Source organism: Monodon monoceros, unplaced genomic scaffold, assembly GCF_005190385.1.
Source record: "Monodon monoceros isolate NGI ecotype Baffin Bay Population unplaced genomic scaffold, NGI_Narwhal_1 Super_Scaffold_4, whole genome shotgun sequence".
Classification (NCBI taxonomy): Eukaryota; Metazoa; Chordata; class Mammalia; order Artiodactyla; family Monodontidae; genus Monodon; species Monodon monoceros.
Window position 1 is genome coordinate 38,452,295 of NW_021703781.1, and position 24,692 is coordinate 38,476,986.

Consider the following 24,692-nt stretch of genomic DNA (forward strand, 5'->3'; position numbering starts at 1 on the left):
TTTAATCTTTCCTACACTAAACAAAAGGACTATGTCTTTTTACTTTTGTATTCCCCAATGCAACAGAACATGGTAGGTGCTCAATAAATGTTTGTTGAATACTTAAAAACTGAGAAAGAAGGGTCAACCTAGGAAAGATAATCCCCTGAATGGAAGAGTCTAACTCTTGACCATAAAAACTTCCCAAACTACACATATCTAATGCAGAGGGAAAGACAGGTAGGGAAGCTAATTTCTAGCCTAACAGATACTGCCTTCTGTTTACAGACATAATACAATATTTGAGTAAGAAAGCATTTTAGATTCATTGATTTTACCGAACAGTTTGAACATGCTAACCTACCCACAGTCTTTTCATGAAAATATCTCTGGATAGAGAGTAAAACCCCTGACACAGGAGTCACGTCAATCATAAAAATAAAAATACCTTTGGTGGTTTAAAAGGATAGTCTGTCGGAAAATGTACAGTGAGAAAGAAGACTCCACCTTGATATGCGCTATCAGGCTGAAATTACAAAATCATCACATCAGTGTTTTGATTACTATATTTATTATTAGTAACCCAAGATGATTCCCTCCAAATATACCAGTTTGAAAAAAATACCATCATTTTGTCATAAGTTCAAATCATTTACCTTAAAAACAGGTTTCTCTTTGCAGGCATGAAGGAGGACTTTCCAACAATCATGCCAACATCATAGTTTAAAACAAAACAAAAATAGGACACACACAGTGGAGTGGTGTGACTTGCCCAAACAAATCTGTTCATGAGTATAGACTGTTAAAGATCAGTAAACAGTAAACACACAAGACTGCTGTGAGAAAAGAATAATTTTCTGTAGCAGTAATCAGTATAAAAGAAAAGGGTTGAGGCTAGTGTTTTTCTTCTTAATTATAAAACTTAAGTTCTCACGATCCTTTAAGGGGCAAGAATAAAGATGAACTGAAAGGACCAACTTATGAAAAGAAAAGGCTAAGTGACACTGTTACATAATTTAGACCTCAAATCTTCACTTAGTAGCAGTTTACAAAACAACGTGGGAAATGCAAAAAAGCCCCAAACAAAACTAGATAAATTCAGTTTCATAGAATTATCTAATTAGGAATGAACTTTACAAGAGGAATTTAAGTTTGGCCATATCTCTTTATAGCAATTAGGAAATACTTATAATGTTACAAGCAAGAAAAAAAAAGGATGATTAAAAAAAAGGAAAAGGGGGAAAAAAGTAGCAAAAATACCTGAAATTCTATTTTAATTCATTTATATTTAATTAAAAGTATCATGTATATTAACATTTTGGTAATAATAGCAAGGCTATCATTACTTCCTCCTTAAGTTTCTACATATACATTAGAGGACTGTACCGTATAATTATTCTTACTGTACACATAGTTTAATTCCAGTTCATCAAAAATTATAAGGAATGTAGAAAATGTAAGTTAATTACAATCAACAGATATGGTCTTCTTAGATGTTCAAATTATATTATTGAGTGGCATATTTACATTACTACAATAAAGAGGGTATGAGTAACATAATTGTAACCATTTGCTACATGTGATTCACCTGAGAAATATTTGTGATGGGCTATAATTCAAATGGTAAGGGTAAGACTTGATATTATTTTGAAGGTTCTTGGTAAGCAATGAAAATCAAATAACTAGATTCTTATTAAAAGTTGTTAAATATGTTGCACTTCACCCTTTAAAAAACTAACTTAATAAAACAATTTAGTAATTTAAGACACTTACTCAGGACTCCTGCTCTGAAAATTCAATAACTGTTGTATTTTTTAAAAGCTAAGCATGAGGCCATATGATTAAAAACACTATGGCTGGGCTTCCCTGGTGGTACAGTGGTTGAGAGTCCACCTGCTGATGCAGGGGACACGGGTTCGTGCCCTGGTCCGGGAAGATCCCACATGCCGCGGAGCGGCTGGGCCCGTGAGCCATGGCTGCTGAGCCTGCACGTCTGGAGCCTGTGCTCCGCAATGGGAGAGGCCACAACAGTGAGAGGCCCGCGTACCGCAAAAAACAAAACAAAACAAAAAACAACACTATGGCTTACTAGATAAAGATCTTTCAAGGGAGGGAGGAGAGAATGATGTCAACGGAAACATGTTACTAATGCAGTCTTTACTCAGAAAGTAGATTTGAGCTATCAGTGCCCATTCTTATGCAATCAGATTTTTGCCCACAGAAAGAAAAGTCATAACTGCTTCTCAGGTGTAGAAAGAAATAATCTTAACAAAGGTAATAAGTATGAAGAGAAGCCAGTCATAGAATAGCAGGTAATTCTGAGTTCAGGACAATGCAACAAAAGAGGCAAATTCATGATGTGGCAACAATAGAGCCATTGCAATATTTTATCCGTTCCTCTCACACACAGGAACAGTGATGAAACTTATTGCAAATTGATACTTGTTACTTGTAGGAATTCCATTATTGGGTTAATTAGACTTATTTCTAACCTACTAAAATGTTGATGTGAGAGTAATTACACTTAGTTCTGAACAACTGACTTTCTGTGTTTAAAAAAAGATAAACACGCAGCCTGGTTGCAAATTGTGGGTGATTCATTATTATGCATAATGATCAAGGATTTGGCAAAGTGTTGTAAATGTGTTCCTAGCAAGTATTTGCCACCAGGGCTCTAGAAAATCATCATAAATCCTTTACTCATATTTTGCTTTCTGAGAGATTCAGAGTACAAGAAAGTTCAACCCTAGCCAAAAACATCTGATAAAAGGTGAAATGCCAAGAATGAAGGATGGCTGAGGGGATTAATTTCACACAAATGAATCATACTTACAGGCCCCATAATAGTTGCTTGCCAGTGGAACACTGAAACAAACAAAGGAGTTTTGGAGTCATTAACAAGTGTTCAAACCTGTATTATTAATGGTAGCAAAATCCTAGCAAGAGAGCAAAGCTTACAGTCATCTCCCACAGGTCCAGCCGAACAGTGAGCAGGTGGGTCGCGCTGTAGATCACTCAATTCCTGAAACAAAGCAAAAATACTTAAGGTTAATTCTTTTCCAGTGAAACAAGCATAATAATCCATGAAGACACAAACTACTCATTTAAAAATCATTTTAGGCAGTTCTATTCACAATATGGACACGTAAAATATATTGTCACTGATGGGTAGAAGAATATGGAATGAGGTAGTAAATTCCTTCATGAGATAGCTCCAAACCCTGAAAAAATTAAATGGATTAAAAAATTGTTTTTCTTTAGCATCTCTAAGACAAACTATTTTTGAGTATCTATTATATGCAGGGTAACTTATGTAAATGCTAGGTGTATAATATATAAAAAACAGATCCTACTTCAACCAGTTTATAATCTAATTTGGGAGAGTGAAGGCTCACAGAGAGATGGATATTTAAGGAACAACATGAAGGTTAAATGGAAAGAAAGGAGAGCAGTTGGGCCATATTTTTAAAGGCTAGCACATTGATTCATATGCTCTTTTCTGCTCTCAAGGAAGCAAAGGAAGGATCATGGAAATGGCACAGCTTTAGTTGGCCAGTCCTAGGCTGGCATTCCAATCCTACCATAACTAGCTCTATGACTTTGGGGAAATAATTTACCTTCAGTTGGGAAGGAAATGATCACCACCAACTATGAAAGGTGTAAATTCAATATAAAAGACTATATATTAGAACTGAAGAACCTAATTTAGTTATGAAGATAAGGGAATGTCTTTGAGAAAGTGACATTTCAGCTGAAATCAAAAGGATGAGTGGGAGTCAGTTTTGGGAAAAATGAGTAACGTGAGGCAGAGTGGCATAAGATGAGGATGAAAGAGTAGGCAGAGGCCAGGCAGAAAAGTGAGAACAATACACACCATATTAAGGATCGGGGGTTTTATACCAAGTGCATTGGGAGGGGTTTTAAGACGTAGCATAATCTGATTTAAAAGATGGCTCTGACTGGTCTATGTATTGAATGGATCAAAGATGGGAAAGAGGAGAAGCTACCAGATTAGTTATTACAGGCTATAACAGGCGCTTGGACTGGAGAAGCAGCAGATAAAAGAGGATGGATCTGGGATATTGTGAAAGGCCTACTTATCACAGGATTGACGATGAATTACATGTACAGAGGAAGGAGAAAGGTCATGAATATATATGTTGAAGACTAGCAGCAGCTAATATTTACTCGATGTTTTACCATCTTAATAATCCTGAGAGGTAGGTGTTATTATGCTTCCCATTTTACAAATGAAGAATAAAGGTGACACGCTTCACTGTGTACTCACGGAACTAGTATAGGGTGGAACTGGTATTCAAACCCTGGCAGTGGAACTTCTAGCTTTTTAGCTTCTACAGGTGTAGATACCATTTACTGAGATGTGGGAATATACTAGAAGACATGTTGATTTGGAAAGTAGATACACTGAATCTGTGATCCTTGTGAAATCAAAGGAAAATTTATTCAACATACAGGGCTAGAGCTTAAAAGAGGATTAGAACAGAAATCAGAAAAATCACTGTATATACCTGTTATTTAAAAACTGTGGGACTGATGTAAACATTTTCATGGGAACACATGTAAACAAATATTGCACTCATCAAATCTAAGATGCCATCAATGGTAAATCACATCCTTATTTTATGTACCAATAATTAAGGAGAAACACTGTCAATTAATTTTAAGACACCAACAATTACAAGACGCGTCCAGATTTTAGAAATGTTAAAATGAAAAAGATGTACACCTTAAAATCATTGCAATCAGTTCAGTGTCCTAATAGAGACAAACAAGGAGTAGGGAAAGGCTTTCCTAAGAAAGTGATATATGAGCTAAGTAACCGAGCCAAGTGCAAACTCAAGTCTCCTTCCAAGTCTTCTGGCCTTTTCCAGTATACCTCAGTACTTTCATTTTTGTTTTTGTTGATTTTTCCCCACAGTTCTTGCTGTCCTTCTCTTCCTGACAAGAATTAACTAAACAGCAGCTTCTTTGGTCCTGGTATAGTTAAACAATAAAGAGGAAGATTTCAGTGACAGTGGTTAAAAAGCAGGGCTTTGGGGCTTCCCTGGTGGCACAGTGGTTGAGAGTCCGCCTGCCAATGCAGGGGACATGGGTTCGTGCCCCGGTCCGGGAAGATCCCACATGCCGCAGAGCGGCTGGGCCCGTGAGCCATGGCCGCTGAGCCTGCGCATCTGGAGCCTGTGCTCCGCAACAGGAGATGCCACAACAGTGAGAGGCCCGCGTACCACAAAAAACAAACAAACAAACAAAAAAAGCAAGGCTTTGAAGCTCAAGTCCAGGTGCCATCACTCATCTGCCTGATGATCTTGGGCAAAACTCTTTTTTTCTTCCTCTATAAGCCTTAGTTTTCTTTAATGCAAAGTGATATTATGACTTGCATCCACAGTTTCTATGACAAACAAGTAAAATGATACATATGAAGCATACAGCAGTCTCTGGCACATAGTAGGCATTCAAATAAATGTAAAGTTAATACAGGATTCATAACAACTATCCAATTCTCTAGTAGCTGAATACAATTACTGAACCAGTTTAAATGACTGGGGGAAGAGCAGTTCCCAAGTCATAGCCCCATTTTTATTTATTTATTTGTTTGTTTGTTTGTTTATTTAATTTCCTCACCAGGTGGCTTGTGGGGTCTTAGTTCCCCCACCAAGGATCGAACCTGGGTCCCCTGCAGTGGAAGCACAGAGTCCTAACCACTGGACCACCAGGGAATTCCCCATAGCCCCATTTTAGAATAACTGTGCTTTACTTAACTGTTTTCTAATTCGGTCTTTTAGGAGATTGCTTTTGAAAAGATTCATCATGTTGAGTTTTCCAAAGATTAGTGTAAATGGGTAAATTGAACTTCTTGGCCCTTATTTTATTTTATTTTTATTTTTTTAAGAGATAATTTTTTAAAATTTTTGTTTATTTATTTTGGCTGTGCTGGGTCTTCGTTGTGGCATATGGGCTTTTCTAGTTGTGGCGTGTGGACCTCTCTAGTTGCAGCATGCAGGCTTAGTCGTGGTATGTGGGATCTTAGTTCCCCGACCAGGAATCGAACCCGGGTCCCCTGCATTGGGAGCACGGAGTCTTAACCACTGGACTACCAGGGAAGTCCCTCTTGGCCCTTACTTTAACTAGAAAACTAGTTAATAAGAAAATGATAGTCTCCTATGAAACAGAAACAGAATCACGGACATAGAGAACAGATTGGTGGTTGCCAAGGGGGAGGGAGTTGGGGGAGGGGTGGAGTGAGAGGTTGGGGTTAGCAGATGCAAGCATTTTTTTTAAAAATTTATTTAATTAATTTATTTATTTTTGGCTGCATTGGGTCTTCGTTGCTGTGCGCAGGCTTTCTTTAGTTGCAGAGAGCAGGGGCTACTCTTCATTGCAGTGCACGGGCTTCTCATTGCAGTGGCTTCTCTTGTTGTGCAGCATGGGCTCTAGGCACGCAGGCTTCAGTAGTTGTAGCGTGCAGGCTCAGTAGCTGTGGTTCGTGGGCTCTAGAGCGCAGGCTCCGTAGTTGTGGCGCACGGGCTTAGTTGCTCCACGGCACATGGGATCTTCCCGGACCAGGGCTCAAACCCATGTCCCCTGCATTGGCAGGTGGATTCTTAACCACTGCACCACCAGGGAAGCCCCAGGTGTAAGCTTTTATATATAGAATGGATAAACAACAAGGTCCTACTGTATAGCACAGAGAACTATATTCAGGATCCTATGATAAACCATAATGGAAAAGAATATATAAGAATGTGTGTGTAGGGACTTCCCTGGTGGCACAGTGGTTGGGAATCCACCTGCCAGTGCAGGGGACATGGGTTCGATCCCTTGTCGGGAGGATCCCACATGCCACGGAGCAACTAAGCCCGTGCACCACAACTACTGAGCCTGCGCTCTAGAGCCCATGAGCTCCAACTACTGAGCCCACGTGCTGCAGCTACTGAAGCCCACGCGCCTAGAGCCTGTGCTCCACAACAGGAGAGGCCACTGCAGTGAGAAGCCCACGCATAGCAACGAAGAGTAGCCCCCACTCGCCACAACTAGAGAAAGCCCGTGCGCAGCAATGAAGACCCAACACAGCCATAAATAAATAAATTTTAAAAAATGTGTGTATATATATCTATATATACATATATATATGTATAACTGAATCACTTTGTTGTATAGCAGTAATTAACACAACATTGTAAATCAACTACACTTCAATTAAATATAATTTAAGAAAAAGAAAATAATCTCTAATTGTGGTTAAAAAACTGTAATGATTTGCATGTATATATTTTACGGAGTAATGTATATGCGAGTAAATCATACATAAATACATACAAATTTATTTTGTTTACTAATAAAAAAAAACCCAAACCATGTTTTACATGGAATAGCCCTGAATTGTGTTCAAATTTCAAATGTCAGACTGTTCTTTCAAATCCCTTCAAAATAGTATAGAAAAATATTCACTATCATGTTCTTATATTTCTGCGCCCTGATTTTACCTCTTGATAGAAGTTAGACCTAAGGATGAGAAAGATAAAATCTAACAACTGAACTGCAAAGGCCAGGTTCTTTTTTAAAAATTAATTAATTAATTTTATTATTATTATTTTTTTGGCTGCGTGGGTCTTAGCTGTGGTATGCAGGATCTTTGTTGCAGTATGCGAGATCTTTCGTTGTGGCACGCGGGGCTTCTCTCTAGTTTTCACGTGTGGGTTTTCTCTCTCTAGTTGTGGTGCGTGGGCTCCAGATCATGTGGGCTCTGTAGTTTTGTGGCACACAGGCTCTCAAGTTGAAGCACACGGGCTCAGTAGTCGTGGCGCATGGGCTTAGTTGCCCCGCGGCATGTGGGATCTTAGTTCCCCGACCAGGGATCGAACTCATGTTCCCTACATTGGAAGGGAGATTCCTTTTTTTTTTATTTTTTTAATTAATTATTTTTTAATTTTTTGCTGCACTGGGTCTTCGTTGCTGCTCAAGGGCTTTCTCTAGCTGCAGCAAGCGGGGGCTACTCTTTGTTGCAGTGCACAGGCTTCTCATTGGCGTGGCTTCTCTGGTTGCAGAGCACAGGCTCTAGGAGCGGGGGCTTCAGTAGTTGTGGCACGCGGGCTCAGTAGTTGTGGCTCGCGGGCTCTAGAGCGCAGGCTCAGTAGTTGTGGCGCACAGGCTTAGTTGCTCCGCGGCATGCGGGATCTTCCTGAACCAGGGCTCGAACCCATGTCCCCTGTATTGGCAGGTGGATTCTTAACCACTGTGCCACCAAGGAAGCCCGGAAGGTGGATTCTTTACCACTGGACCACCAGGGAAGTCCCAAGGCCAGGTTCTTTTTTTTTTTTTTCTGAGGATTACAGTTGCCTTTACTTTGCCATTTATCACTTTCAATACTTTATTACTTGTTTTAGAGTGAACATACATTATATATTATACATTATACATATACATCATAATCAGAATTCAAAAGCTTTGTTTTAATTTTTAAAAGGAAGGCAGGTGGGTAGAAAAAGTGAAGAGCTGGGAGCACAGAGCTGGACGTGCTAGGCTCCGTGCCTGGGCCCTGGGCAGTGAACTCACACAGCCTTTCTCCTTTTCTCAGGACCATGTTCTCTGTGAAGCCAAGGCCAGGTTCTTGTCTATTTAAAGCTCACTTATAGGAAAGAGGCAGCTGATGGTACATCAAACATTCTTAATAGTCACATCAATCATTAAATTACTACTAATACTGACACAGGTGCTTTGGTGAGGAAACTTACGCATCCTAGACTTTTTTAGGAGGGTCTAAATTTCTAATGTTATTTTTATCAAAATATGTGTCTGCTGCTATATTTAAGATGGATAACCAACAAGGACCTACTGTATAGCACAGGGAACTCTGCTCAATGTTATGTGGCAGCCTGCATGGCAGTTTGGTGGAGAAATGTATACATGTATATGTATGGCTGAGTCGCTTTGCTGTGTACCTGAAACTATCACAACATTGATAATCGCCAAACCCCAATATAAAATAAAAAGTAAAAAAAAATATGTCTGGAAATATGCCCTATTACACTGTTTGGAAATACGCAACTGAAACTATGGTGCATATGCACAGACAGAATGACCAACAGAAAACAAAAGGCACAATACACACCCTCCCCTGCCTACAAAAATAGAGACTTTAAATTTGAAAAATGAAAAATTCTGAGTTGTGCTAAGGAGGTGAAAATATAAAACAAACAAAAACTATAACCAAACAAATCAAAACCCCACCTTTTTGCTCTTAGTCTATTCAGAAGCCAATATGCTTTTAGACAAACACAAGAAATCAAGGACCACTTATACTTTTCCCTTTTGATTTAATTTACACAAAGTTTTTCAGAAATCACCCAATTACCTGATTTATGCTTTCTCTACCATAACTGGCATTCTTATTTATCTACTTCTAGCATCACAGCCACATATGGAGTACTAAAAATAATTTAATGATTCTTATGTTATTTCAAAAGGAAATGCTAGGATCAGTAATCTCTTCCTTTGCTCTTCTCTCCACTCTTTAAGAATTAACACTGAATTATACAAGTTGCTCAAGTCCATAGGATCCTCATAAGATCCAATTTATCCCATGCTGATTAACAGTTAAAGGTCTCAAAGACAAAGCATTTAAAACCATTCATTTTTTTCCACATCTTTATTGGAGTATAATTGCTTTACAATGTTGTGTTAGTTTCTGTTGTACAAAAAAGTGAATCAGCTATATGGATACATATATCCCCATATCCCCTCTCTCTTGAGCCTCCCTCCCACCCTCCCTATCCCACCCCTCTAGGTTATCACAAGGCATCAAATTGATCTCCCTGTGCTCTGCAGCAGCTTCCCGCTAGCATTCCATTTTACATTTGGTAGTGTATGTATGTCAATGCTACTCTCTCTCTTCGTCCCAGGCTTCCCCTTCCCCCTGTGTGTCCTCAAGTCCATTCTCTTTGTCTGCGTCTTTATTCCTGCGCTGCCACTAGGTTCATCAGTACCGTTTTTTTAGATTCCATATATATGCGTTAGCATATGGTATTTGTTTTTCTCTTTCTAAAACCATTTTTAATTATTGTGTGTGTGTGTGTGTTACAAAAGCAAAACAAAGCAAAACAGTGCTTTGTAGGGAAAAACAAGAGAGAGCAATGAATAAATAGTCAAACATCCATAAGGCGATTACCCAAACCAAACCACTGTCACCGTATTAGAATACCTCCATCCACGGCTTTGGCGGGAAATAAGCATGTCACTTGCTGTTGGAGGGAGTGTTAGTTGAGACAGAACCTTTTGGAGGGAAATTTGGCAATAATTGTGAAAGTGGAAAATGCATATGATCTCTGATGCAGGAATTTCACCTCCTAGTAATAATCATCCAAACAGACAAAGATATATATATATATATATATATAAGGATGTTTAGTGAGGCATTCTGTGTAATTATGAAAGACTGAGGATAACCTAAAGGCCCATCAATAAGGGAATGGTTCTATGACATAACCATACTATGATACTACAGCCACTAAAAAGAATGAGATATGTATATGTTGACATCAAAGAACGTTGTATAAAAATAATATAGTTTTTGGGCTTCCCTGGTGGCGCAGTGGTTGAGGGTCTGCCTGCCGATGCAGGGGACACAGGTTCGTGCCCCGGTCTGGCACTATATATATATATATATAGTTTTTGAGTGAAAAATATATGTGGCAAAAGTATGCTCAAGATATCCCATAATACTATACATGCATAGAAAATAAAAAGAATACACACCAAACTATTAACAGTAGTTATATCTGGCAGTGGGCCGTCACTTTTTATTTATGTCTTTTACATTGTTTCAATTTTTTTTTTTTTTTTTTTGCGGTACGCGGGCCTCTCACTGTTGTGGCCTCTCCCGTTGCGGAGCACAGGCTCCGGACACGCAGGCTCACCGGCCATGGCTCACGGGTCCAGCTGCTCCGCGGCATGTGGGATCTTCCCGGACCGGGGCACGAACCCATGTCCCCTGCATCGGCAGGCGGACTCTCAACCACTGCGCCACCAGGGAAGCCCTGTTTCAATTTTTTACAATAATTTTTTCAACTTTTTAAAGAAAAAATAATGGTTTTACTCAGGTTCTTATGCATTTTAAGAGAGATGAAATGACACTGTTTTTTTCCCCACTACATATATTATAAGCATCTTCTCTCTTTTTTATTAAAAATTTTTGCAAGACAAGGAAAGACTGAGAAACTGTCACAGATTAGAGGATATATATATACATATATACACTAAGGAGACACAACAACTAAATCCAATGTGGGATCCCAGATTGGATCCCTGGACAGCAAAAGAACAGTGGAAAAACTGGTAAAATCTGAATTAGGTCTGTAGTTTAGCTTACAGTACTGTATCACTGTTACTTTCCTCATTTTGATAACTGTACAATGGTTATATATATTGTAAAAATTAGGGGAAATTAGGTGAAGGATATATGAGACCTTTCTGTACTATTTTTTGCAAATTTTCTGTAAGACTAAAATTATTTCAGAATAAAAAATAATGTAGAACTTTTTTTTACATATTCCAAAACTTAATTCACTATTTTCCTTCCCAAGCTTGCTTCTTTTTCTGTGTTCCCTATATTTATTAATGGGATTATTAGTCTCCTAGTCACCACGCTCATTTTGACTCCCGTTTCTCTAGTTCATCTTGTCAGAGGAAGAGTATAATATATTCTACCTTAATACCTATTACATTACCTCAAAAATCTATTACAGTTCAACTATAATTGCTTCCCAATACTCTATGAATTACTTGCATAACAATCTTCTAAAAGCACAGCTCGGTTTATTTCATTTTTCTGCTTAGAAGATGTCAGTGACTCCCCATTGCTTATTAAAGACCAAACTCAACCAACTCTTTTCATTATCTAGTCCTAACCCTACACTTTCAATTGGGTTCCCCTTCACAAACATCCCCAGTAATTCTCCAAAGAATGCCCTTGGGTTTTCTAAAACACTTTCAGGAGGTCTGTGAGGTCAAAATTAATTTCGTAATAAAACTAAGATATTTGCCTTTTTCACTCTCAATTATCTCATGGGTATACAGTGTTTTCCAGTTTAAGAATATCTGATACTGTAACAGATTGAATGCATGAGCAGATGTGAGAATTCAACTGTCATTTATAAGCCTGACTATAATGAGATCTGAACACGTATAAAGCAATGACACTCTACTTTTGTTTTGGAATATACAGTTATCTTTAATAAAAATTTTATTATTTTAATATGCAATGGGTTTATTTTTAAATTACTAAATAATTTTAAATTTCTGTTTTAAGTTCTCATATGGTAAATATTAATACATATAGCCTATACAAACAAAAGCTCTTTGAGGCACTCAATACTTTTAATATAAGGGGGTCCCGAGACCAAAAAGTTTGAGAACCACTTAGTCAGGTCTAGCCTGCGTACTTGGATGTTCCCTGTATATGACTAAAGTTTTCTGACCTTCATAATTTTCCTTCTCTAAAAATAACCTTCCTTCTAACTCCCTGTGCCCAAATTTTATCCATTCTCCTTAACAGTGGCTGTCTTCTCAATGACCACTTTAAAAATATGAGTTTTGGAGTCAGACCTGGCCTTGCTACTGACCCTTACTAGCTATGTGACCTTGGGCAACTCACTTAACCTCTTGCTCAAATGCCTCATATGGGGACATCACTGGAAGAACTATACTGAGAATTAAATGAAAACACATAAGTGAAGTAACTAGCTTAATACCTGGCCTATAAAATAGATGCTCAAGAAATTCTAATTTCCTCCTTCCCTTTCCTCTTCTCCCAGAATATTATTTTAAAACTAAGACTTTTTTGCATTTTATTCATGAATTCCTCCACAATACTTAGAACAATGCCTTTCATATAAGGTGCTTGATATTGTTTGAGTTAAACAATATAATTTAAGGAATCGCTTGATACAACCCCTATGGAGAAGAGTACGGAGGTTCCTTAAAAAACTAAAAATAGAACTACCATATGATCCAGCAATCCCATTCCTGGGCATACATCCAGAGAAAACCATAATTCAAAAAGAGTCATGTACCACAATGTTCATTGCAGCTCTATTTACAATAGCCAGGACATGGAAGCAACCTAAATGTCCATCAACAGACGAATGGATAAAGATGTGGTATATATATACAATGGAATATTACTCGGCCATAAAAAGGGATGAAATTGTGCCATTTGCAGAGATGTGGATGGACCTAGAGACTGTCATACAGAGTGAAGTAAGTCAGAAAGAGAAAAACAAATATCCTATATTAATGCACATGTGTGGAATCTAGAAAAATGGTACAGATGAACTTACTTGCAAAATAGAGACAAAGGTGTAGAGAACAAACATATGAATACCAAGGGGAGAAGGCAGGGTGGGATGGATTGGGAGATTGGGATTGACATATATACACTACTATGTATGAAATAGATAACTAATGAGAACCAACTATACAGCACAGGGAACTCTACTCAGTGCTCTATGGTGACCTAAATGGGAAGGAAATCCAACAAAGAGGGGATATATGTATACGTATAGCTGATTCACTTTGCTGTACAGCAGAAACTAACACAACATTGTAAAGCAACTGTATTCCAATTAAAAAAAAAAGAAGGAAGAGCGTGATCAGCAGAGCATAGATACCTCAAATTTCTATTTTTTAGAAATGCAGGGGCTTCCCTGGTGGCACAGTGGTTGAGAATCCGCCTGCCCATGCGGGGGACACGGGTTCGAGCTCTGGTCTGGGAAGATCCCACATGCCGCGGAGCAATTAAGCCCGTGCGCCACAACTACTGAGTCTGCGCTCTAGAGCTTGCGAGCCACAACTACTGAGCCTGTGCACCATAACTAATGAAGCCCATACACCACAACGAACAGTAGCTCTGGCTCGCCGCAACTAGAGAAAGCCCACGCGCAGCAATGAAGACCAGTGCAGCCAAAAATAAATAAATAAAATAAATTTATTTTTAAAAATGTAAATGATTAGATTTGGCAATAGAATCAGAATTAATCACTCCCCTATGTAGATATGCAGACTGCATATAATAAAAAAAATCTTAATAACAAGTGTTGAGAGAATAGTGCAGGTCACTTAAAAAAGACTGGGGTGGCCTTTTAAATAACATATAATAACATCTAGAAATGAACCTCAAAAGAATATTAATCATTAAGGTATCAAAAACGCATGCCACTGCCACAACTATTTTCAATTTACAGAATGTATGATATTCTAGCAAAGTGGCCAAAGCCACACAAAATTCTTGTGAGTCTTTTTTGTTGTGGTTCTTCTGATTTAGAAGACCGCAAAACTCTAAATATGCCATCCTTATTGTTTATTTAAGATGCTGCTGACCTACTTTCAGAACGTAGCTTTGGGCTGCTTTTCCAAGAGGAGTTAGGGGTTTGTGCTGAGCTGACCTAGTCTCAAAGTTAAGCTGTCTTCCAAACACTGGCAATCCTTGGTGACAGAGCTACGCATACTCAGAGCTGCAGTCTGTGGCATGGACTGAGTTTTTTTTTCTTACTTGTTCCAAGCTCAATTTAACCAGCTGAACTAATTATAGCAGGAGTTTGTTTATTAAGCACTTCCACATCCTTTCTAATAGGGATCATGACTCTGATTTTATACTCTCGTCCCAACTCCAATGTTTTAAACATTTATTTTTAATGGTATAAGATTATGATAGTAATAAAAATCCTCACAAGTCACTAGTCAGGCACATTTGTTGATGATTGAACTGGGGCATGAAATTCAAGGAGAACTCATTTGTGGAAAAAAGTAACTTTATAAGATATATTGGGTTGGCCAAAAAGTTCGTTCGGTTAGTGAATACATTGTTCAATAAAGTTCTTCATGAAAATGAAAAACGTGCCTTTTATTTTTACTTAAAACTGAATGGACTTTTTGGCCAACCCAACAGTTTAGAAGATATAGGTTACAAGTAGTTGTGCCTCCAAGAAAATACATATAAGAGTAGCTACGAGCCTCAAGGTTCACCTTCTGAATGTGTTCATTAAAGTTTAGATCACTCAAGGGAGCCCTAGAAAGAAAGTTTCTCCTAGGACAGAAGTGTGATCTAGGAAGGAACTGGTATAAAATATCTTGACTGACACAAACTACTTTCTTTCTTTTTTGTTAAATTAATAAACTACTTTCTAAATAAAAAATAAACTCAAATATGAAACATTAAAAGGTTGTAAGAGCTGGGAAATTCTGAAAAGCCACATGGATTGCCTCAGAGTTTCTTTCTTACTCCACCCCTTTAAACTTGTGGCGCACCACAGTAATCGAACACAAATAACCCTCATTTTACAAACGAGGATTGCTGGAGCATAGTAAAAGATCATGTTTTATTTACTTATTTTAATTAATGAATTTATTCATTTATTTTTGGCTGCATCGGGTCTTCATTGCTGGGCGCATGTGGGCTTTCTCTAGGTGCGGAGAGCGGGGGCTACTCTTCATTGGGGTGCGCGGGCTTCTCATTGCAGTGGCTTCTCTTGTTGTGGAGCACGAGCCCTAGGCACGCGGGCTTCAGTAGTTGTGGCACACGGGCTCATTAGTTGTGGCTTGCAGGCTCTAGAGCGCACGCTCAGTAGTTGTGGCGCACGGGCTTAGCTGCTCCACGGCATGTGGGATCTTCCCGGACCAGGGCTCGAACCCGTGTCCCCTGCATTGGCAGGCTGATTCTTAACCACTGTGCTACCAGGGAAGTCCCAAGATCATGTTTTTGTTTTTGTTTTTTTTATAATTTGCCAGTTATTACAAGCAGCACTCAGGGCTGCTGCATTTGCCCCACAGGCCATGTGTGCCAACTCCAAGGGGCGCCATTCACATAGATTTCAATGTGAGTGGTGCTCCCTGGGGCTCTACAAAGCTCCATTACAGAAAGCTGCACATTTTAAAAATGGACAGCATATCCTTTAAACCCAATTTAGGATATTATCACTGTTTTGAATAAACAAATAGCACTTCTGATGTAGAAGCAAAAGTGATGGTGTTTGACATCTGAGTGGTACCATGAGCACTTATTTTAACTTCATCAATGTGCTGAAAATGGAAAGAAAATGGCAAACTTGGAATTCAAAAATTAAAAGTGAACACAGTGACATTCTAGTGGAGGGAAAAGGAAAAATTTTTTCAATAGGTGGTGCTAGGTCAACTGGGTATCCATATAGAAAAAGAAAAAAAAGGGACTTCCCTGGTGGTGCAGGGTATCCAAATGGCCAACAAGCACATGGGAAGGGCCGCAGCTTCATTAGTCATCAAGGAAATGCAAATTAAAACCAAAATACAATGTCATTACAACCTCCAAAGGTGAAAATTAAAAAAGAAGAAAAGTACAAATGTTGACAAAGATGTGAAGCTACTGGAACTCTCATATGTCACTGGTGGAAGAGGAAAAATCTGACAGTAATCATTAAAGGTGAACATGACCCAGCAATTCAACTGCCAGTTACACAGAGAGAAATCATATAATGTAAAAGATGGCTATCAAATAATGAGACTAGTTATAACTCCATATATGAAAAGAACTCGTTATAGTAAACACGCTGTGTGTATACATGTATTTTGTGTATCTTTCAATTTCATTTCCAGTGGCTTTTTAAATTGAAAATTGAAATACACAGTTTTAACTTCTGTCTTCTTTTAAACAAAGTAAGCTTAAAACAAACCAATCTTATACTTAAACATAGACCATGCAATAAATATCATCAATATGGTGAAAGTATGCCCCCAGATAGTCTGTATCAATGAAGCAGTTTTCTATTCCAATCTGACACTCATAAAAATACTAATTAAATTTCAAAATAAAAATACAAGATACAATAATGAAAGGCAGATTATAAGATATTGTCCCTATCTAGATAGTGTCCCTAGACTGGCACTATGAGTCCACAAAAACATGTACTTAAGGAATTTATATAGCCTTACATGGCTAAGCACCTCTAGTCTAGTTCAGATTTCTATATCGAACTAGACACAAAGAAAAGTACTGAGAGGCCTGAAACTGAATTTTAAACTGGCACAGATGGCATGTTTATAACATCCCCACAATATGCTGAGTGTTCTCCATAAAACCAAGCTAGACACAGTCCCTGCCTCTAGGGGACTTAAAATCTAAAAGTAGATGAGGCAGCCTAATTCAAAGAAAGTAAACAAATAAAAGGAAACAAAGAAGGGAATGTAAGGGCAGAGAGGCCTGCATTAATCTCTCAGCTCCCCGAAGGGTAACAGGCCAATCTGAACAGCGGAGAAGGAAGGCTAACAAGTCAGTTTCCTTATTTACCATCATACTTAATATGACACTATGCAGTAAATATTCTCTAAAAAATTGTGCTGACCAGACTGAAAATGCTTTGTTGTTCTCTAGTTTCAACATTCAGAAAGTCTATATCTCCATAATAGATGTAATATATACCCCACTGGGTATGTGCAAAGGACATTAAACAGCCCATGCATAGTGACTGATTTACAGTCCAAAATCGAAATTACTGAATCCAAAGCACATGAAAGCATTATTTCAAAAATCCTGGCTCAACAGGCAATTAATTAATGTGACACAACCATCTTTATATCAACACTTCTAAAAGAAGACAGTGATTCTTACTGGATTGCATTTTTTATGTTGTCTCTAAAGGGATATATGAGCTATAATTGGTTTGTCTGTAAATAAACACTTCATGGGCTTGTAATTCAGACTCTGATCTCCTTATCCAGTTGACTAGAGCTATTTCAATAGGGAGATGTCAAACAATTCTCAGAAATGTCTCTGAATACAGAACCCCTCTAAACCCTTGAATTAAAATATCTTTATTTTAAACTGTGAAGATTCTTTCCTGAAGACTTCAAAATGCTGATGACATCCAATTAATTAAGTTATAGGAACCAAATTCACTTCAATAAACTGGTCCTGGCTGCTTCGCTATCTCTTTGGATCAGGTATCTCTGGCAAAGGCTGTTTATTAAAAATAATGATGATAATGCAGCCAAATTCCACACAAAAGGAAGATGATGAAGAAAGCAATGACACTATTGACTTTGCCACATCAAAGTAATATTTATTAAATTTGAACTATAAAGAGCACAATTTAGAATAAATGTTTGAGGTCAGGTTAGGGACATTATCTACCCAATATCTCAGATCTGAAACCACTTTCCCCCATGCTCTCTAGAGCAGCCATAATATGACTTTCAATTTCCCAAAATGCTACCTTGCCTGTAATTTAAAACATGGCTTCCTTTTAAAGGGAAGACTCAACAACCTCCCTTTATATGTAATATTTCCATCACAGGAATTACATAAATAAAAATATATTTTAGACAAATCCAAGGTATCTCAGTAAAAAATTGTATTTGAATCTACTTTATGAAGTATTATGGTAAAAATGCACTTATTCCAGGAACCCAAACTCTAAACCTTGAGATCACCATGATTCCTTCTTCCCTTCATGCCCCATCGTCTATACGAATCAGTACCAAGTTGTTTAGATTCTCCTTTAGTCCAGATCCTCCCACTGAAAGGGTTCTAGAAGGAGGCCCATCCTATAGAAAAACTGAGGTCCAAAGGGCAGAAGAGTTGGAGAAAAGCCAGAGGAGAGACATTTCAGGATAAGAAGCCAAAGGTTTGAACCAGGGAGACACTATTAAAGAACTGGTCAGTAGATGGAGGGGTCTGAAGAGACTGCCCAGATTACTGAGCCTTAGAGATTTGACTTGAAAGGCCAATCAGGGGGAGGTACAGTGGGTCAGACCAATTCAAGAAGGCCAGGTGGTACAAACACCCACAATTTTCCTCACATACCCCCTTTTCCAAATGCCCTCTGCCACCAGGCTGGCTCAGACCCTCCTGGACCTCATTTGAACAAGTGTAATGCTGTCTTAACTAACCTGCTGTCCTCCTACTTCTCTACCAACACACTTTGGTCAAAATCATCTTCTTGAAGTACCATGTCAAACCCTTTCAATGTTTTTCCATTAGCCTTAATAGAAGATTTATAAATCCTTAAAATGATTTCCAGGATCTGACTGCTCTCTAGCCCCACACTTTCCCCCAACATTCTCTGCACCAGTCACAGTGACTTTCAATTCCCCAAAATGCTGTCTTGTCTCTAGTTTCAAACATGACTTCCTTTTAGATAGAAGACTCCTAATCACCACCCCCCTCAACTTTCACTTTCATGTCTCATCTTAAACATCATTTCCTTAGGGCGGCTTTCCTTGAACCCTCCAAAGGGTCCCTGCTATATTCCCATGGCACTCTTGTACTTCCCTTTTCGTGATGTACTACAAATCTATAACTACAAACAGTAAAGAATCTTGTGTTCTATGAGGGCAAGAATGTATACCTAGCAATAGGATTAAGAATGTTTCTTCTTTACTCAAAAATCTTCAACGGCATCCCCCAACTCCTGCATTAACTACACATTTGTCAGCATGAGTCTTCAAGGCCCTCCACAGTATGAACCTTTATGGTCTAATATTTTCTGAATGCTTCCCAAAAGCATGATTATCTGTTCCCTTCCAAATAAGCCGTGTACTTTCCAGTGCCTTCATTTCTGTAGCTTCCTCTATGGACCTAGCTTCCCTGTCTTAAAAAATGCTATTCTTCCAAATATGCCATTCTTCCAAACCTATATCCAATTCCACCTTTTCCGTACAATTTTTCCTAATTTCCCCCAAATAAATTTGGCCTCTCCCACCTTTGACTCCCCTCCTGCTCAAATGTTGTATTTTCCTTATGGTACTTTCCTAAGTCTACCTAGTTGTTATGGTACATCTCATATCCTTACTAGTTTAATATTTCTTAGATAATGTTGGTTATACCTTGCTTTTCCATATATCTCCTTATCACATTTTGTATATGCCTTATATACATAAGGTGCTCTATAAGTGCATTAACTTGAATCTAAAAAATCTACTACATGTAAAGCAGTTGTGTAAGGCAGCTGTCTAAATATGTGGATAAAATAATCTTTTAAGCACAAAAGATACCTTTGAAACAGATGGATGCTAAATGGAATTAGAAAAGCACATTATGTTACCCATACAAAAAAAGAAATACATCTTATTTGCATCTCAAATAAACGCTCTTTAATCAAAAAGTAATATATCTTTAGAGACTCATTCATCTTATATTATACATTAAGATGCCCACATTTATTTCAATTCTGACAATTTAAAATAAATATAATTTTAGCTCAAGTTTCATGCAGCAGTAGAGCACAGTGTCACTGCTCAATATTTATTTTTGTGACCATTTTTGCTGTTTGCTGGACAAAAGGAAAACAGCAAATAACATTATTTAGATGTGCTTAAAATTGTAAGTCAGAAAAGACCACAGAAGTTATCTAGTTCAACTAATTATATTTCTAGATAAAGAAAATAAAGACTATGAGTTTCTTGGCCAAGGTCACAAAGCCAAAGCCAGGACACAGGCTCAGACCATCTGACTTCCACTCCAGCACTCCTCCCACTCCAAAACAATACTCACCTCAAGGCTGTAATAACTAGAGCACATTATTTTCAGTTGACATTGGAGCCAACAATACTCCAGTAATGAATGAAGGACATTTGCACATTTTCAGTCATGCTCAAGAGAAACAAAAGTGTGACAAATGAAGAAATGAAAAGGAATTCTTATTATCTTTTCCCAGGAGCCTTCTTTCTTATAAATGGTTAGAAATGAACACTACTTCACAAGCTTTGAGAGGGTCTGTGTTCAAAGACACTCTGAAAGGCGAGAAAAACATGATAGGAAATTACAACATAATAGAGTTTTGACACACGATGGAACATGCAACACAACATTTTAAATGCTACATTATCAAAAGTTGCTATTTATTTCATAGTAACCAAGAAAGATGGTGCTTCAGGGAAAAAGAAAAAAGGTAGCAGCCTATTTCTCAAAACCCACTTAAAACACAAACCTATCTACCAATATGTACCAAATATTTACCTTCTTACAGTTCTATCCCTAATAACTGGCACATAGTAGGTACTTAATAAGTATCTTCATAATAAAGTAATTAATCTCTCTTAGTATCACCCGGTACTATTCTTGAATACTGCAGTTGTACATCAGTGACTATAAAATGCTGCTACTTGTAGCAGAAAACAATGAGCACTGACAGTTTGTATCAAACAGAAACGTTCTAAGACTAGAACATTTTACAATGTGTGTGAATCTATATCTGTGTATGTGTGCTTGTATGTATGTATATAGGTTCATTTGTTTTCTCTCTATATACGTATGTACACATATATGTATATGACATGTATTTTTGACAATAGTGATTTTACCTAAAGATCTTATGCTATGGGACAGTGATTTTCAAACTTTCCTTACAGCAAGTCATAATAAGAAAAACAATATATACCACAACCTAGTACACATAACACATACACACACAGGAATACATATACATAACTAAAACAAAGATTTCATGAAACAACACCATTACTATACCCAAAGCACTAATGTTTTCTATTCCATTTTTTAAAATGCAGTTTGTGTCCCCCTAAACTGATTTTGTCACCCCTGCTCTGAAAGCTCATAAAAGTGCGAGAAGACACTAAAACATTGGCAAGGTGTAAATGTCTTAGTTTGGCATTCATTACTTAAACATAGCCTAGGCTGTACAGACACCAAACGGACACTGGCAAAATGAAGACTAGAAATTATTGAACACTGTTCATTGAAAAACTATGCTGAAAACCGGAAGGACGTTATCATTGTGTAAGTAAAACATAGAGACCACATTCTGGGCCATAAAACAAGCCTCAAAAATTTTAAAGGAGTCAATAACAGATATTCTGATCACAATGGAATTAAATTAGAAATCAATAACAGAAAGCTCTGTAAAATCCCAATTATTTAGGAAATAAATAATATATTTTTAAATAACTCAAGAATCGAAAAAGAAAACAAAAGGGAAATTAGAAAATCTTTTTAACTAAATGAAGATGAAAATACAACACATCAAAACTTGGGGGAAGCAAAAACACCAGCAAGAGTTTTACTAGTTTATGGGACTTCCCTGGTGGCGCAGTGGTTAAGAATCCACCTACCAATGTAGGGAACACAGGTTCAAGCCCTGGTCCAGGAAGATACCACATGCCGCGGAGCAACTAAGCCCGTGTGCCACAACTACTGAGCCCGTGTGCTGCAACTACTGAAGCCCGCGTGCTCTAGGGTCCGGTGCCGCAACAAGAGAAGCCACCGCAATAAGAAGCCTGTGCACCGCAATGAAGAGTAGCCCCAGCTCGCTGCAACTAGAAAAAGCCCACACACAGCAATGAAGACCCAACTCAGCCAATAATTTATTTATTTATTCAAAAAAATAGTTCAATCAACATACATTAAAAAAAATAAATTAAAAAAAAAGAGTTTTACTGGTTTAGAGAAGAACAATGAGCCCAGGCCACCAAGTCCGCTGGGTTACCTCTAGAGCAATCCAAACTACTCACAAAAGGAGGGTGGCCACCTGGAGTGAGAACCATCAGGTTAATTTTACTGCGAATGAAGTTTAAGGTAAACAAACCCCCCACCTCACCCCAGTTAGAAAGGCTTTCCTAAATCTGAAAGAAGACTAGGAATCTAATGCTGTCAGTGAAGGAGAAGAGCCATGCAAACAGGATAATATGAATACAGAACAGTGGGGGAAATATCCAGAAAGAGGAAAGACAGGAAGCTGCAGAGCATGGTGTGATCCAACGGGCAGTGCTAGATGGAGTTTTTCAGGATGGTTTCCTCCCCATACTACGGATAACTCCTGGAACATAGGAGCCTCTTACTACTGTCTAATGTATGTAACTGAACCTTCACAGATTCATCCCAAGACCAAATTAAATGCAGAAAAAACCCCTCAGCTTCTCAGAGGCCATCTAGATCAAAGCAGGCCAGAATCAGAACCTGTTTGGCCTTCATTTGTTCTGAGGCGGTCTGCGGACCCCTCCAATCCTGAAACCCTGCAAATCTGGGTTATATTATATATTCCAGTATTTTTTAATCCAGCACACAGGGTTAAGAGGAGAGAGAACAAGTATCTCAATACTTAATTTTTTAATTACACATAGCATCAGTTTACCCACTTTTTAAAAAAGGGGTGCGGGGAGCTAATACATTACAGAGAACCATTAACTCAGTTTGATGCAAAGTATTAGGCTGATCATTTTGATTAGCGGTGCTCATTAAATACATTTCCTACATGTATTTCAGGGAACTAAAATGAATAAGGATGCTATTCTGCTTTGCTGGAAGCGATCCCACATCCTGCTAGGTTTGGTTTTTATAACATGTGCCTGGCTTCCTAAAGCAGGCATAAACAGCCTTATTAGATCTATGCTATTTATTTCCACAGAGGAGAAACCTCAGAACTTTTAAACTAGGATAGGTTATCTAATCTTTTTACACCTTTGTTGTGATAAAGGAAGAAAAATATATCATCTTGGCGGCAAAAGGAAGATTGAATTTAATTACAAAGATTTAAAAGCAGAAAAATGCATACAGTGGCTTTTTAGAAAAAGAACACTTTCTTCCTTTCATCTCAAGGCAAACCATTTATCTACCAAGAAGCATGAATAGTGTGTTCTTTTTAAAATGTTTTTAGAAGTCATATTCTTTTTTACTGAAGGAACCTGGAGTCTTAGACTTAATCTTGTAATCTGAAAGTCTTTCTAATATATCTGTGTAATCTGAACTGTTGACTACTATTCAAAGCCATTATAGGAACTAAATAGCTAGATCAATTCGTAAACCATTTTCTCAAATGAAAACCTCACAATGAAATGATACTTTTGACAGAACATTTATGAATTACACCAATTTTTCTAAATCCTTTTGGAGGAGAAACATTTTAAGTGATGGAATAAAGATGAACAAAGTTACATTATTCTTTTACCATGTTAACCGGTCTAGTGCACATTACCTCAGAGCAAAAACTTACAATGCATAATCAACAAGCTGAGTGATGGATCAGTGAAAATGATTAAATATGCCAAGGTCTTAATTATAATACATTACATTTGTACAGAATATTCCAGTTTGCAAAACACTTACATCCATAAACTCATTTGACTCTATGTCCTTCAGTTTAAGTACAATAGATAGAAGATGTGAGTCTACCTGGATATACTGAAATAGTTAAAAGCAGGGACTCTGGAGCCAACTGTCTGGTTTGGACTCTTAGTGCTGCCACTTACAATTACAAAATGTGATTCTGAGTACATTACTCAACATCTTTATGCCTTAGTTTTATCATCCGTAAAATGGGGATAATAATCGTTTCTACCTCTTGGGCCCACTAATGATTAAATCAATTAATATATGTCAAGCACTTAATACAGTATCTAGCACAGAGGAACCATTATATATTATACATGCTGGTTGTACTTAGCAGCAGCTGTATGGATAGGGAAACAAGCTGGTAAGTCACAGAGCCAGGAACAGAAACCAGAGCTTCTTCTCCCATCTGATGCTCCATCCACAAAGGGCTGCGGTTTTTTTTCTGTTTGTTTTTTTGAAGTATCCTAAGGTTTTCTACACTGACATAAAATAGTTTAATGCGGAAGTGTACAAAACAAAAAATTCAACAGTTCAGAATACTTATAAAGTATTTTAATTTATATGTACATTTTAAGTTAAATTGACTATTAAAAATACAAATATT

General features: G+C 37.8%; 1 protein-coding gene across 5 annotated transcripts in view; it reads right to left on the minus strand.

Moving 5' to 3' along the window:
- UBE2D1 (ubiquitin conjugating enzyme E2 D1) overlaps positions 1 to 24,692 on the minus strand; it is a 35,823-nt gene that overhangs the window by 6,994 nt on the left and 4,137 nt on the right. For 2 of the 5 annotated variants that reach the window (XM_029201119.1, XM_029201120.1), the window contains exons 2-4: positions 2,938 to 3,001; positions 2,813 to 2,844; positions 428 to 505 (exon numbers count right to left, since the gene is read on the minus strand). In XM_029201119.1, coding sequence (XP_029056952.1) covers positions 428 to 505; positions 2,813 to 2,844; positions 2,938 to 3,001 — 174 coding nt within the window. Of the gene's footprint in view, positions 1 to 427; positions 506 to 2,812; positions 3,149 to 24,692 lie in introns of those variants that run through there. The other 3 variants (XM_029201118.1, XM_029201123.1, XM_029201122.1) reach the window with 3 other exon arrangements.